Genomic DNA, 15416 nt, shown 5'->3' on the forward strand with positions numbered 1-15416 from the left:
CTGGACTTTATCTACAATGGGTTTAAGCTTTTGAATTTCTATCTTTGCCCTGCCTTTAAGCAGCTATATCCCTACCTGTTTCTAGCCAGCAAAATGCCATGGTCCTGCACAGCTGAGTGAAATGCTGTAGGCCTTCAACTTACAGAGCCAAGTTCACTCTGATACCATCACCTGTATCAGTAAAAGAACAAACATCAAATAAATTAAAATGCAGAGTGGTTCTTGCAGCTAACTGCAAAACACCTGCAGCTATATCAGATATGCATCACAAGTGCATGCATCTATCTAGTAATTACATACACACATAGTCTTACAAAACTCAGATGCTGTCCCATGCAGATCACAAATCTGAAAGACTGAATCTATCTGTGAAGGGCAGGCAGAAGCACAGGCAGAAGTACGTGATCAGGGCAAACGTGACCTGTCACTGCATCTCTGTGATGCCCAGTGCTGGCATCAAGACTCCAGTAGGTAATGATTTGAAATACAGCCATCTGACTGTGGGGTATATGACCACCCAAAGCCCGATCTTGCACTGTAAAAGGCAAATCTATTAGTACACATTTACAGAAACATTCTGTAAATACTGTATTTGTTCCCATTTGTTCTTCAAGTGAAGAGACACCTTGTTCAAATTAATGACTTCCTTCTGCCTGTTCTCTAAATTAGCAGCAAACCCTTACACTAAATGGGGATCAATCAGTAGGCCCTTAAACTATGGGAAATAGTAAGCACAGTTTTAAAACAGACATATCAACAGAACATTGAGAAGAATTTTCTTTGTTTGGGATGGGTTTTTTAAAATCTTAATTGGAATAACACAAACGTAAATTAACACTGTGCTGCAGTAAAAAGCCACTAAAGTTATTTTTCCCCCACAAAGAGTAGGAGCATAGCTCATTCCCGATTAGACAAATTCCATTTAAATGTTTTGTCCACAGAAATTGGGGGTTGGTTGTTTGGGATTTGGTTTTGTTCTTTTTTTAAAAAACAATTATCTGCCAACTTTTGCTAGTAGGCAAGCTCTAATTCAAATGCAGGACCAATTCCAAACTCCTTCTGTAGGCCAGTGAATAGAAGGCTTGATTTGCTTCTCTGTCTTTTAAGATGACACTTGGAGGAGCTGTTTTACTTACTACCACGCCAGAAAAGAAGTCTTCTGGTGGCTACCTGTAGCAGGCCCAGGGACTGCAAGGCCTCCTTGGAGGTCAGCAGTGGTGTGAGCCTCCACTGAGTTATCCTGGCCATGGCACCCCACCGGGCTCAGCCCGGCTGGAACCTGCCGTGATACCTACCAGCAATTTGGAAGTATGCTCAGAAACATTCCGACTTGACTCCACTTACTTAGCACATTTACCTGATTGTGGTCATCCCTGCTGACCCATAGTTGCTATAGAGGTTATCCTCAGAAAAGCCCTTTTCTGATTTTCTTCCAGTAACAGACTGTATCCAGTCTTCCTGTTCTATTCTACTTAAACTGCAGCAGGGTGAGAGAGAAACAACCAGTACTGGAATCAGAACATAATATACACAACATTTTTATGCAAGTAAAGAAAATCTCTGATTTGTTCTAATCAGCACCTCAACAGCTTGTCCTTGAGAAGAGGAAAAATGATATCAGTTTCCTAAAATAGGGAGAATCAGAGAATGATCTGGCCTTTGGAAGACTAATAATGCTTGCAGTTGCTTCACCTACTGTTTCTCCTGACACAGTGTGCTAAAGCTTCTATTCTCTCCAAGGGCTCTAAGATAATGGCAGACAAGCATTTCCCCCAGTTAATGAAAGAAAAAAATATAAAAATCAACACTGAAATCCTTAAGAGGAAGACTGATTTGCTTAATCTTCTTTTTAAAGAAGCAGCTTTTAGTTCGTTGCAGTTTTTGAATTATTTTAACAGTTCACAATGTGTCATGTGCTTCTTGGTTAGTCAACAAGATCCATTCCATGTAGGAACATGGAACAGTCATCCAAATGCTGAAAGGAACCCCAGTTTTGATAGGAATGAAAAATACAATCTTGACAGAAAATTGAACACTTACAGGTGAAACTGTCAACTTTGCAAAGAGTGCAGTCCTTAATGATGTTCCTCCTGATTTTGTAAGAGTAGTAACTGTTTCTGCTATTCAGAAAAAGGATTCTATGCAAAGGCATAGATATATCAAAGCAAACGCTGTACAATACAAAGCCTCCCAAACAAAAGAGTGAAGCCATCATGGTTGCATAAAACTACAGGGCAAGAAGACTGACAGACGACATGCTGGAGTTAAAGCCTCTTTCTATAGTTAACCAGGAATTTATCTAGCAGCTGGAAGGGTCAAGATTTAAATTTAAAAAATCTGCCAGTCAGGCACACTCAGTAGTTCATGTACAACAACATCTCCTGGATCCCTGCTGGGGAAGACAAGGGCAATCAGCTCCTTCAGTATTGTCTGGTCTGACACAGTGCCAGCACCCGAGAAGATGGAGATCAGTGCTGCTCCTAAGCAGTGGATGGAGGGAGGAAGCTGGGCAGCCAGGCTACAGGATGGCACCAGCTGGCCATGAAGCACAAGTGATTCTCTGCATCCTTACAAAATAATGATTAATGTGGGCTATAAAGATGTATGGAACAATCCTGTGCAAATTTAACATCTGTCACCTGGGCCACTTCTTAACTCTCTTTCACGAGCAGGTTTTGGTGACTAGACTTTTTGGGCTACTAGCTTGTGTCAGTTCTGAAGGAATAATCAGCCTTTCAGCAAAGAGAACAGCTCATAGCAGGACAACCCAGCAAGCAGCACTGCCCTGCCACTGGTGTGCAAATAGGTGACAAGCTTCTCCTGTACATACTGTCTGACAGCAACTGCCTGGGAAACTAGGGCCCTGCCATAAAAGCTTGATGATGGCAATTTCAAAGAGTACATGAGGGCTGCTACAAGACAGAAGAGGATATTGAGAGGTAAAAGCATTCACAGAGGGATGACTGCTGGAGATGAGACTCCACTCCTCCCATTTTTGAGTTGCACATAATCTAGCACACAAGAAGATCTGGGTTCATTTTCACTAACAAACTTGCTCCCATTTATATAAATTCAAACCCAGCAATTTTCATTTCAAATTCCACTTGTGAAGCCCAGACTCCTTTAAGTTAATCAAAGGCTGACTATTTTGTTTTCCAAGATGAGCCAACCTGCAAGGCCTGTGGCTACTCTTATCCCACAGGATATTTTTATATCCATTGCTATGTTCTTAATGCCATAAGACAACTGACCTCAGTTTTTCTTTTTAGCTTCCATTTGAAAAATAAAACTTCCTCTCAAAAGGAAGAAGAGTGTCTTGCTCATCCTGCTTTTCATTTTTGTGAAACAGAGGTCAAAAGTGCACACCATCTTTCCACAAAACTTGCTGTCTGCCTGAATAGCTGCTCAGAAAGAAATGCAGGAAAGCATAAAAGGAAGAAGAACTTGCTGAGAAAGGAAACAACTAGAAATCACCAGTGTCACAGTAACTGGATACACTTAGCTCAGAGTAGAGCTTAATTTTCTTGCTCCAGTATGGAAACCTTTATATCCAAGAGTCCTACTACCACGATTCCTGACAAGAACAAAAAGAAAGGTCTGACTGACCTGAGAGAACTTACTTCCACTGCAGGTGACATTGTTCTATGATGTACCTCGGATATCATTATAAATAGAATAGAAATCTTATCAGTCTTAAAAAAAAAAAAAAAAAATCCAAGTTGACACAAATCTTGTTATCCACCATTCTGGTGTGGTCAGTACTGGCAAGGTGAAGTGGAACATGTGGCATGAGGAAATGGCAGCACTGAAACCAAAACCAGATGGTTCGGGTAAGAAAAGTGCAAGCAAAAAAAAGTGAGACCACAGAGAGGGAGGTTGGGTCCAGCCTTGCTACTCCCTCCACTTCTGATCTGCTGCTATATTTCTCCATCTTCATCCGAGCTGGTGCTGCTGCTCCCGCTGCTGCTGCTCCCAGTGTCACTGCTCTCTTCTTGCTGGGCCTGGCTGCGGGCTGCCGCCGCCGCTGCCGCCTCCTTCTCTTGCTGCTTCAGCGCCGCCGCCTTCTTCTCCTGCTCTGCGTGGCTCTTCATGTGAGCACTGCGGCTCTTCACCTTGTAGAACACCCTGAGGAAGGCACACATGGACATTAGCATTGGCCTCTCCTATGGCCTCCTTCAACACTTCTCTGGAAGAGCTTCTGCTGCTCCTGGCCTCAAGTTCGTGAGCTTCAGCTCCAGAACTCCTGCTGGCACTGTGACAGAGCACCTATGGCAAACACTACTTGGCATGTGCTAGCACAAGGTGCAATGCTAGCAGGGGATCCTGAGCTTCATTTCTTACTGTGGCCATTTCTCGTTCAGCTCTGAATTCGGAGGGGCAGTGCTGGTATCTGAATTATGCACGTGCTGCTTAACACAACGTGGCCCTGGTTTTCAGGCATACCCATTTCTGCTGCTACCATACAATAAGCAGGGAGGCAAATGATGGCCCAATGCCACTCCTGAGCCTTGTCCACAGAGCTCAAAATACTTGAGCTTTTTCCTTCTGACTCTACATTTCTGTGATCTGTTCCTCCACACTCCACCATTAACTATTTGGATTTTGCATGAAGCACCACAAGTGATTAAGAAGCCTTGTCTGCTTGTCCTGTTGTTTTAAGAGTAAGCAACTTATGTAGGGAACTGAATTTTCTTGACAGTTTGATTCTGTTGCCAACAGACCTACAAAAATTACTAAAACTGGTGAGGAAATACAAATATATTTGACATCCACCAAAGACAGCTGCAAATGTAACCAGATGAACTATGTGCCTACTGGCATAATAGCTGCTGCTGTAACAATGGCAGTGTCTCGTGTTTCTATACCACTGTTCTTAAGTCTGTACCATGTTCTTTATATGTGATCTAGCAAATACATAAAAACTTGTTATAAAAATGTAAACATTACAGAGGGCCAACACAGCAGCTCCTTGAAATTGCAGCTTAACACCAACTGCTGTACACAGTTGAAATGCAGGTAGTATCTCATGCCATTGCAAGTATTAGTGGGGCAGTAATTCATTAGAACTACTGCCAATGTCTATGGCCTATATAGACAGAAAGCTCATTTGAGAAAAAGCTTCCACAGGAGATGCCCTACTGTGATTCTGTGACTATTGCTGGAAGCAGAATTGGTCTTACCTGCCACATTTTTTACATGGAAATGTGTTTTCTGTGTTTTGTGTTTTACTGGTAGCATCTGGTTTTATCTTCTGTTTCCTCTTCTTCCTCTGCACTGGAGCAGTAATAGGCTTTCGAGGCTTGACTGTTGTCTCCCTTGGCTTCCTCCCAATTCTGCCTGTGACAGTTGCCTCGTGACTCCTCATATTGGTGTCGCTGGCCTTTGCAAAGAGGAGAAGAGTTGAGGCAAAGTGACACTTAAACCCACCATCAGAAGGAAGACAGTGGCTGAGCTGCTGTGCACTCATTCCAGACAAAGGTTTCATTTAATGATAAAATCTTCACACTATTTTAAGGACATTTTCATCATGGCCCTCTGTGTCTGCCAGTCACAAAGAATACATTGCATTTTTCACCTTACACATCCCAGTTCTCCCATCACAGCACACAGTCTGATTGATAGTAACACTGATCTACCTCAGCCCAATCTGAAAAAGATTGCTCCAGAAAAAGTTAGAGATGGAAACTTTTTGGATCTGGAACTGCTCACCTGTTTTCTAAACCATTTGCAGAGTGAAGGTAGCATGCACAACATGCACAATGCAGCACTTACTATTACACCATCCTGTAGTGTCTGTTCATCTTTCAGAGCATCGGCACTCCTCTTTCTGTTATCCAATCCTTCCTCTGCCTCCTCTTCTTCCTCCTCTTCCTCTTCCTCCTCCACATGCCCCTGTTCCTCACTGAAGATGTCCCTTCTGAGAGGAAGAACACGTGCAAACCTATGGGAACTCTTCACCAGAAGATAAAGGAACTGTTAATTTTGATGTCTATAGGTAAATGACATTATGTGACACAGGACACAAATTTGTGAGTCTGGACTTCTGTGGCGAAGCCAGATTGTTTGTGCTTTTGATTTGACCAGTAAGTGAGACAACACACAAGACTTCAAACCACAGCCCAAAAGAGATGAGAGAAATTTAGGAAATTACTTACCTTGATGTCAACTTCAGCTTCATCTTTCATAGATCTGTCATTAGCACCATCAATGTCCCCAAAGATTAAGGTCCCATTCCGACCAATTTTCACCTGTTTCTTGTATGTGTAGTAGAATTCCACACACTGAGCCACTGTTTTGGTTTTTATCTGTTGTTTAAAAAACATAGAAGTCCAATGGATTACATGATTTTAAAAACACTTATAAGTAATTACTAGGGGTGCAATAAATACACTTTTTATTTTCTTTCCTTAGTAGTTTCCATTCCACCACAGCTGCTGTTCAAGCCTCCTTTTCTGTGTCACATTTGCCTGTCTGCCTCATCCCACAACTTATCCTCTACTGCCATTGTTATTCACTGAGAACTAGAGGACAAACTTTCCGAAGAAAAGCTGGTTAATGTAAAGGTGACAGAACCTGGAACTTTGTAAGCTTAATGCACCTCTTAGCCTCTGAAATGTTCCAGTTGAGCTATCAGGCTTGACAGCAGCCTCTCAGTTTTATGGAGGAGCTTTATTTTGCAGCAGCACTTCAGAGAAGACCAGACCAGAATACCAATCCAAAAATGGAAGTGAAGGTTTGCAGCCCCTTCCCGTTTTGGCCACGTGCATTATGTAGGTATATGGTGGTAGACAATGATCAGCACAGACTTGTGACCATCTACATATTCTGCATCAGTGATTTCTCTGAAATGTTTGAAATATATTTTTAACTTCTGAGCTTCTGCAATTTAAATGCCTTTGGGGAATTTATTCAGTAAACAAATTTGCAGTTCCTGGTTTTGCACTCTCCTTCAGTGATTTCCCCCTTGCTGACATGTCATACCTCATCAAAACATGGGAGTGATCATTTTTCTTATTATTGTCACAACACTGGAAAGAGAGATCTAAAGGATGCATCATTCTCATATCCTTCTTTGGTCCTCTCCATCAGTAGCAAAAGATGTGTTTCTTTTTAGTTTTATCAGCAAGCCATTTAAGTTAAACACTGCCAGTGCTCTATAAATGTGCTCTGCAGAGGAGGTACCTGCAGCATGGACTAATGGAAGTAATGCAGTTTAAATACCAGGGTTAAGCAATACAAACATTATTGCTCTAGCTTTCTGGTGAGATTTCGTGCTGTGCTGGATGCTGGCATTTCTCCGAAATCTTTTGAGTGCGGGACCTAATGCTTAAAACTGAGATTTCAGAAAAATCAAGACTGAACTTCCTGTACAAAATGTTCAACAAGCATGTAAAAATGTATCACGTAAAACAAACAAAGTAACTTACAAGCTTTTGGACCAAGAAAAAGTCTTTCTTGTAGATTGCAATGCCTTTGTTGAATAGCTTTTTTTCGGCAACCTTCCACTTGTCTGATCCTGTAGGTAAAAGTAAGTTGTAATGGAAACCCATACAATTTCAAATGTTTACTCTTCTACATACCTTTTCTTCATGTTTGCCTTAAATAAGACTAATACACACATGTGAGGGTGCAGTCTCTCCTCGAGCCTACTACAGCAAAACTGCAGACTGCTGTTAACTCCTCCCTTACTGCTCCACCTTAGCTCTCCTCTCAACACTTCATGTTAGACCAAGTGCTCATCACCACAAGTTAACTCAGCTCAGCTTGCAAAAACCACTCAATTAGATGAACGAAGATGTTGCCCAAGCAAGGTGAAGTGACACACTTCATGGTGACCCAGTCATAAGATTTTATAGTAGGGTAATGGTGGGGCAGAAGAACAGGATCTTCTCTTTCAGCAGCAATCTATACTTGAAGATTTACTACATCTCCAGTATTCCCCAAATATTCCTTACCTCTAATAAACACATTTTTGAATCCCCTCCTTCCTTAAAATATTATTCAAGTAATATTTGCCAACAACTACAGTAGGAATGCGTAATAATGAAGAACTGTATTTTCTATGCTTTATGGCACCAGCTATTAGACATCTCTCTACCACTTTACATCAGATCTTTCAGGTGACTTGGGTCACTCCAGATCACTGAAGTCAGTGTCACACAGCTGATGATTTTCTAATTAGGTGAAAGACAACAAAGGTAGCTTATGGCATTTAAATTTTGCAGAAACACTAACAGGTATCCATCCATAGCTGACTGAGGCTTCTTCATCAAACTTGAAAACTATTCCCCATAAAACCCCTGCTTAACTCCACCCTGGAAACTCACACCAGAGAGGCTAAGATTCCAAGGTTACCACAGCCTTTCTTGCACATACTGGCTATCTTTCTACATTCTCTGTGGCTTAGGACAAGGGATTACCTTCCCTTTTCCCCAAAAAGAAAATCAGAACTCATACCTATTCTAATACAGATGCACATGTTCAGAAGGATGCAATGTTTCTTACATTCAAAGTGTCATAATTTGCATAAGCAAAATTTCTGGCAAGCCATCATTTGAGTTACAAGAGAGGACTTCTCTTTTCATCTTCTTGTAATGTAACAGAGTAAATCCCAAAAAATCAGAAAAGGATAGAAAAATTCCTGTATGATAAGCAGAGAGTTGTTCTGATCAACAAACCTGTGTAGTGATAATCTGCCAAAGGGTGGGTAGGTGGTCGCACTGGCTTCTTCAACAGCAGTTTGGTCAGAGCTCCCTTGGATAAACACAAGTAAAATAATTAATTTAATGTTTGGGGTATTAAAAACAAAGATCAGGCAATTGTTAATCCCCTCTTTTCTGTGGCAAGCTAACAGAAAAGAAACAGAGCACAGTTTACCACTACTTGGGACAACTTTAAAAATCGTATTCTTGACTGCCCATCTAATCTTGGGTACCAGAGGCAAGTGGTACATTCTTGGCACCTCTTCAAATCTGTGAATTGACACAACCACCAGGGTACTGGGAGAGAGCTAATTCCATAGACAAAGACCTTGCATCAGTTCCCTCTCATTAACCAAAGGCCTATTACACACATATCCAAAAATGTTGCCCTAAATGATACCTGTCTTACATATCCAAGTAACTGTAATCTGCTAATCTTACTTGACTAAGCATTATTTCAAAATAAAACAGCAGTCATGTGACTGAAAGATTACACACACAAAACTCCCACCTCTCAAGCTACTTTTTAGTTTTCATTTAAACCAGAAAGCTTTCAAATTTTGTAGGAAGGAGACAAAAGAATCGTGCTTCCACTGGCAGTTTAAACCACCTGAACAATGAGCTCCTGCTGTCAGAGGCAGTCCTGCTCTTCCCTAATGCCAACAGCAGCATTCACAACGATGGGCTGCCAGAAACCAAACACATACACAAAAATTACTTTCTGTTTGATCTCTTCTCTGATGCAAGTCCATGCAGTCCCTTAAGTGTCAGGGGATGGGCCAGGGGATGGGAAACAAGCAGCCAGGCAAAAGTGCGGGATACTCCTGAACAAAGGGCTGATTTATGCCAGGTTAAATCAGTCACAGAACTATAAAAAGGTGACAAAGCCTTGCTGTTTGCTCTGCTCTGCTCTTTGATATTACCTCCCAGGGGTGTCAAAGGGCAATAATGAAAGTGCATCATGTCTTACAATACTGATATAAAATTAGCAGCACAGCTGTTTTACAGACACAGAGAAGTCAAATGGATCTACCAAAACAAAGAGGTGCAAGACACTGCCCTCTGACTCAGCTTTCAGCCCCAGCCTCTTATTTTTCCTTTCCACACAGTAACCTTTCCAGTAAGACAACATCTAAAATTCATTTAGTAGTCTTGGCTCACTTGCCCTGATAGACTGTCAGTGTGTTTGTTAAAAAGCCAAACATGCCCAAGTTGGAAATAGAAAAGATAGTAAATGCACATGGCACTGTACATCAGTCAGAACCCACATTAGGGATGTACAAGGGACACCAAACAATGGGAACCAGAAAGGAATTTGCAAGGCTCTGCTCGCAGGAATGACAGGTTACTTGACCTTCCTTAACATCTTTGACCACATTGAGGTGAACAGCTGGGCAGACTCACCAGAATGCTTCCCTTTTCTTCATGTAAGAAATGCAACGCCAGCTCCTGGTTGGTTCCAGCCCCAGGAAAAATGCTTGAACAGGCAGCAGCTAGCAGGTTTTCCACTATTTCCACAGGAGTACCAAAAAAAATCAGAAAAGAAAATTAAAATGAAGTTTTCTACAGGATTAGCATGATTAATTACCCCTTTTGAAGGAGAAATAATTATAACAAAGTAAAACTCAGAGAAGCTGAATGCCCTTGCAAATTTATCTGGGTCAAATTTGGACCCCAGAACTCATTAGACTACAAGGTCATGCAGCACTATTTACACATGGAATTTCTTGCTCATCTCCTCTCTGCTCTGATGTCTTCCCACCTCCCTTCACCTCAGACATTTCTTGAATCCACTCTTATATTGTGAATTTCCATTTCACAAAATCCTTTTTTCTCTCTCATTCAAAAATATTTCTTCCAAGCTTCCCCACTTCCTTTTCCCTTCAGGATTTACACAGGCCACAACCCATGTGTAACAGAAGCAGTCAGCTCCCCAGGTCTGCTACCAGCCACTACAACTCCTGCTTTCTCATCCTGACTTCAGACTACAACTTGATTTTTTAAAAATACTATTACATCTAGAACATCCCTCAAAAATACAGGAGTTGAGTGTGTGTGGTTTTCAAATGTTAACAAAACCAAGGAAGTTTCACTGAGCAAAAGGTTGCTCTTGGCCTGACAGAAGCAACAGTGTTTTTTCACTAACTACTAGCCTCCCCTTGCCCCATACATGCAATCTGATCAACAAGTTTTGCTCCTAAAATTGTTTTCAAGACCACTCAAACATGTCACTTGAATGGCAGCTCTGAAAGATTTTTGATGATGCCTACAGTAGATATGTGGTTACCCCTACAACCACTGCGACAACTCTGCCCTCTTCAACAGCCTTCCACCTTCTTACCATTCTCTTGGGTGACTTTGTTGGTTTCCAAGTCACCCCATGGCTGCCACACCAGCTCTGCTTTATGTTCATCAGTTTCTGCCAGAGATCTGTCTTGGAGTGATGGGATTTCTGCTTGAAAGCGAGTTCCTACATTTATTCGCCTGCAGAGAAGGAAAAATGTTACAGTCAGGCCATCTTTACAATATCCAGGAAGTCTCCATCTCTGCTAGAAACATAATGAAGAACCAAATGCATATACAAATGCAGGCTCTTGCATGTAACACCAACAGTGTTGTAGGTTACATAAATAATTTGGAAGTTGAGAGGTTTTATATCTATTACCAGTTTCCACTTTTTTATCAGCATAGGTTGAAACTGCATTTAAATGAGCATCCCCTAATAGCTGCTCAAAGAACAGTTATTAGCTTCCAATAATATTCACTTTTTGAGAGGCTGTCATACAGGGTCCTCTTACAGCAAGCTTGCTCCTCAGGCATAAGACAGGTGAGCCTGTTTTAGTATTAACATTTTGTCAGCCAACAACTGAACCAGAGTCTCCAAATGTCCTTTTCAACCTAAACACTGCCATCTGGTCCAACTTCCCACTCAAAGCAGGATCAAAATTTAGTCCTTTATGACCTTGACACAAGCTGGTGTCTTCTAGGTACTCTTTCTAACAACTGAAACCAAAAATATAAAACAGTGAAACCTGTATTGCTCATTTTGTACCAAACCCAAATCCTATCCTTTCATGCCATCTCATGCTTTTACATCTGAATTAGCAGGCAGATTTTTCACTACCTGCAACCCACAGAGCACTTCATTTTTCTTTTAGTCAAGTGACCATCCACAGAGATTCTACTCTGTATTAGCAAACGTGATGTTGTGCACAGAGGTGGGTAAGAACCCCCACTGAAAGACTGTTCCACTATGTACTTAATGCAAAATGTTCCTCATTCAGATGTCAGTCAACCACACTGGTCTCTCTTGATGTAGTGAAGTATAGAGAAAGGAGCTCTTTTTCGGAGAGAGCAGATCAGGCAGTGCCCAGAAGATGATAAAATTCTGGAGTTGCTTCACTAGAAAAAAAGTAAAACTCCCTGTGCCCACAGCAAGGTTTGCTATAATTCTCAAGTCTTGGCTTGGTGCCCCACACCTCACACAATTACCAAAGAGCATAATCTAGTGCAATAAGGAATAATCACAAAACTTCCGAGAAATGCCAACCTCCAGACTTTTCTGGAAATTACACACACATATCTATTATGAAAAGCAGTTTGGAAAAGGAGTGAGGAAGCCTTGAAACAACATGTAACCTGTACAAAAATCCAGAGAGATACTAGCAAGTGCTTCAATATGGTGTTTTGAAGTCCTAAGAGACTGTGTTATCAAACAGGAGGAAATGGGTATGGAAGGAGAAGAAGCAAATATCTTAATTCCCTTTTCCACCCAATTCCTCATTTCGGTATTGTCACGAAACACTTGCATCATAAGATGTCATGTGTTGGAAAAGTCCATGTTCCAAAAAATGACTGACTTCTAACACACATAAAAAGATATTTTGCAAGCTGCTTTTTTTGCATCTATAGCAGATCCGGATGTCCTTAAGGGGAACAGTCCATGTGTAAACAAAGCAATGCAGAAGTTAACTACCCTATACACTTGTTCCAACTTCATCACCCATTCAGCAGTAGCTCCACACAAGTGGGGTGGGATTCCTTCTTGGCTTCCTTCCTTCAGAATCTGTTCGATGCACAGACTGAGGCTAACTTCCTCTCAGCAGGTGATGGCAAGATGACATCACGCATGAATGATGTAAGCAGGGAAGTTTTAGACAGGCTGCCATGTACTACCTGTCTTTTCCCCCAAAAACACTACTTCCAATACCTGTTGAATGTAAAGCAACAGGGACACATTGCACATTTCAAATCCCAGCCATAGGCAGGGATGAACTAAAGCAGCTGAAAATGTTGAATCTCTGATGCCCCTCGCTATAACTGTTTCAGGATCTGGTTCTCAAAAGTAATTTCATTTCAAATGCACACTAAAGTGGAACATGCAAGAACAGAGAACAAAGAACCCCAAGAAAAGATTGAAGCTTGATTTTTAGTATTTTACAGATAGAAAAATCTGTTTATAATGCTATATAATTTTCTGGTTTTTCTTCACCTGTGCTATTCATCTTGGACAGTAAAAGCATAATCCAGACTAAAAATGAAAAGCAAGAGATTTCATGCAAGATTGAGAAGACCTTGCTAAAAAAGCAAATCCAAACAACCACCCTGGTAAACCAGCCCTCCTTTCAGAGCACACTGAGATGGACTGCAGATTAATGCTCATGTGAAGTCTTCTACTCATTGTGATTAGTCTTGCTTACTGTTACGGCATGCAGTTTCACAGAGGAGGAAAGGGTTATGGATTATAATCTGCCTTAGAAGGGATGACTGCTTGATACTGACACTTTGCTGTCACCTGGAAACAGATAAAAAGGTGTTTTTGCAGTAGAAACTGCACTGGGAAATTTAGGAGATTTCGTGTCTCAGGACATAGACTCCTCTGACCTCACTTCTGAGAAAGAAAGAGATAACTGGAAGATATGCAGGGAAAAAATGTGGGCCTTCTTGAAAGTTGCTTTTCATTTTGAAACTGAACTTGGAATATGACATCTCTGGACTAGAAAAAACTAAAAACTACATCTTGTACCTGCAACGCCCAAATAAAACCAGAATTCTACTGCAAGAGTTGACCTGGGCAACCTAAATTTGGTCTGCTCAGAGCAGGGGCTTGGGCCAGATGATCTCTAGAGATCCATTCAAGTTGTATTATTCTTCTGTTCCTTTACTGATGAAGTTTAGATTTCAATACATCAAGAGCTCTTGCCTGTAAGCACCAATGGTGCTCCTAGGATGCCATGGGAGCCGAGTGTGACAACATCTAGAACTGAGGCTGTAAATTGGGAAGGCAGTTCACATTGATGCACCACAGGTGTATTTAAGGCTGCCTACTTTAGCAGTGACCCCAAGACTTTGGTGCAACTGAACTACAAAACCAGTAGGACACAAGGATCTGTGACAACAGCTGCCTATTGTACCATTTCACAAAGAATTAAGCTTCATTACCACATGTCCTATTTCAAATCACTGCAATTAGATAACCTTTTGAGAAGCATTAACAGGAGGCTTGGCAAAACACAAGCAATTAAGACTACTATATTGGGTAATAACAAGTTAGAGTCGACTTCTGACAAGACCAGAAAGCCAATTAAAATTTTTTTTCGTCTAAAAAAAAGTGCTTCCTGCCACATTTTCTTTAAGGAAGACGTGTCTACAGAACTGATCACAACTGTGCTGCCAAACACAGAATGACACCAGATTAATAATTTGTTGTCATTAAAAGTTAAAGCAATTTACTTCCATAAGCATCTGTTCAGTAAGACTTAAGATGACAGTAAGACAAATCTGCACATAACTCCCTTTTGGCAAAAGGAAATGAACAAGCACTACTAAGAGACCATGGTTTGAAATTACCAGCAACATTAATTTGAAAATATGAACATTTTCACACACAACTAAAATCACAACCAACTTTATGTCATTAACTTCAGCAATTTAAGCCAAGAGACACAAGAAAGACAATTGCACCATAGAGAGGTCAAAGATTGAGACCTGCGAGGGACACAAAAAATATCTGTTCAAGAAGTTCCCCTGGATTAATGTGAAATGAACCAACAGGAAAAAGATTAATTAGGCAACTTCCAAAATAAATTTATACAACAATAAATGTGCTTATTTCAATGAATGGGCTTGGTCTAGAGGAGGTTTGCAAAGGTTACAAGAAAAATCTACATTCATTCACAACTGCAACATTTGCTTAGGACAGGCTGCTGTGACAAGTGCAGAAAACTGACCTACAAACAAGAAGGCTGAATGGAAAAAGGGCAAGAAAAAAAATTGCCAGCAAATGCTCCAGTCCATTTTTAAAATACAAACCATTTTGGATAAAAGCAAAAGAAGTGTTGTCTTTACCTGGGGAAAGTTTGAGTCAAGTATCTCAAATGTTATGGGACAAGCTGCACAGTCAGATGCAGAGCCATGTGGATGCCATATGGTTGCTTCCAAGCCATGCATCTCCATGATTAGATTTTGCAGGAGTTAATTAATTAGGTACAGTAATGAACTGGAACTACACTACCTTGCTGTAGCTCTGCAGTACTGAGCTTGAACTGATAAGACTCCCAGAGCATTGGCAAAGGCTGTGCAGAGACATTTGCAGCTCTGCTCAGGTTTAGGAGGACAGACACCAAGCCCAAGCTCACAATTCCAGCTTCACCATCTCCAGACTGTGTTCCCTACTGCTGCTGTGTCCACAAGTTTCCCAGCACACAGCCATCT

At 41.2% G+C, this 15416-nt stretch overlaps 1 protein-coding gene across 3 annotated transcripts in view; it reads right to left on the reverse strand.

The window, feature by feature from the left end:
- Positions 1–1206: 1206 nt before the first annotated feature.
- The window catches only part of MIDEAS (mitotic deacetylase associated SANT domain protein), a 55156-nt gene continuing 40946 nt past the window's right edge, over positions 1207–15416 (reverse strand). For all 3 annotated transcript variants that reach the window (XM_041459840.1, XM_041459841.1, XM_041459842.1), the window contains 8 exons: positions 11044–11186; positions 10107–10210; positions 8679–8754; positions 7428–7516; positions 6156–6305; positions 5773–5952; positions 5181–5380; positions 1207–4125 (listed from right to left, as the gene is read on the reverse strand). In XM_041459840.1, coding sequence (XP_041315774.1) covers positions 3918–4125; positions 5181–5380; positions 5773–5952; positions 6156–6305; positions 7428–7516; positions 8679–8754; positions 10107–10210; positions 11044–11186 — 1150 coding nt within the window. In that variant the 3' untranslated portion in view covers positions 1207–3917. The remainder of the gene's footprint in view (positions 4126–5180; positions 5381–5772; positions 5953–6155; positions 6306–7427; positions 7517–8678; positions 8755–10106; positions 10211–11043; positions 11187–15416) is intronic.

Source organism: Pyrgilauda ruficollis, unplaced genomic scaffold (genome assembly GCF_017590135.1).
Source record: "Pyrgilauda ruficollis isolate IOZ18807 unplaced genomic scaffold, ASM1759013v1 scaffold14, whole genome shotgun sequence".
Classification (NCBI taxonomy): domain Eukaryota; kingdom Metazoa; phylum Chordata; class Aves; order Passeriformes; family Passeridae; genus Pyrgilauda; species Pyrgilauda ruficollis.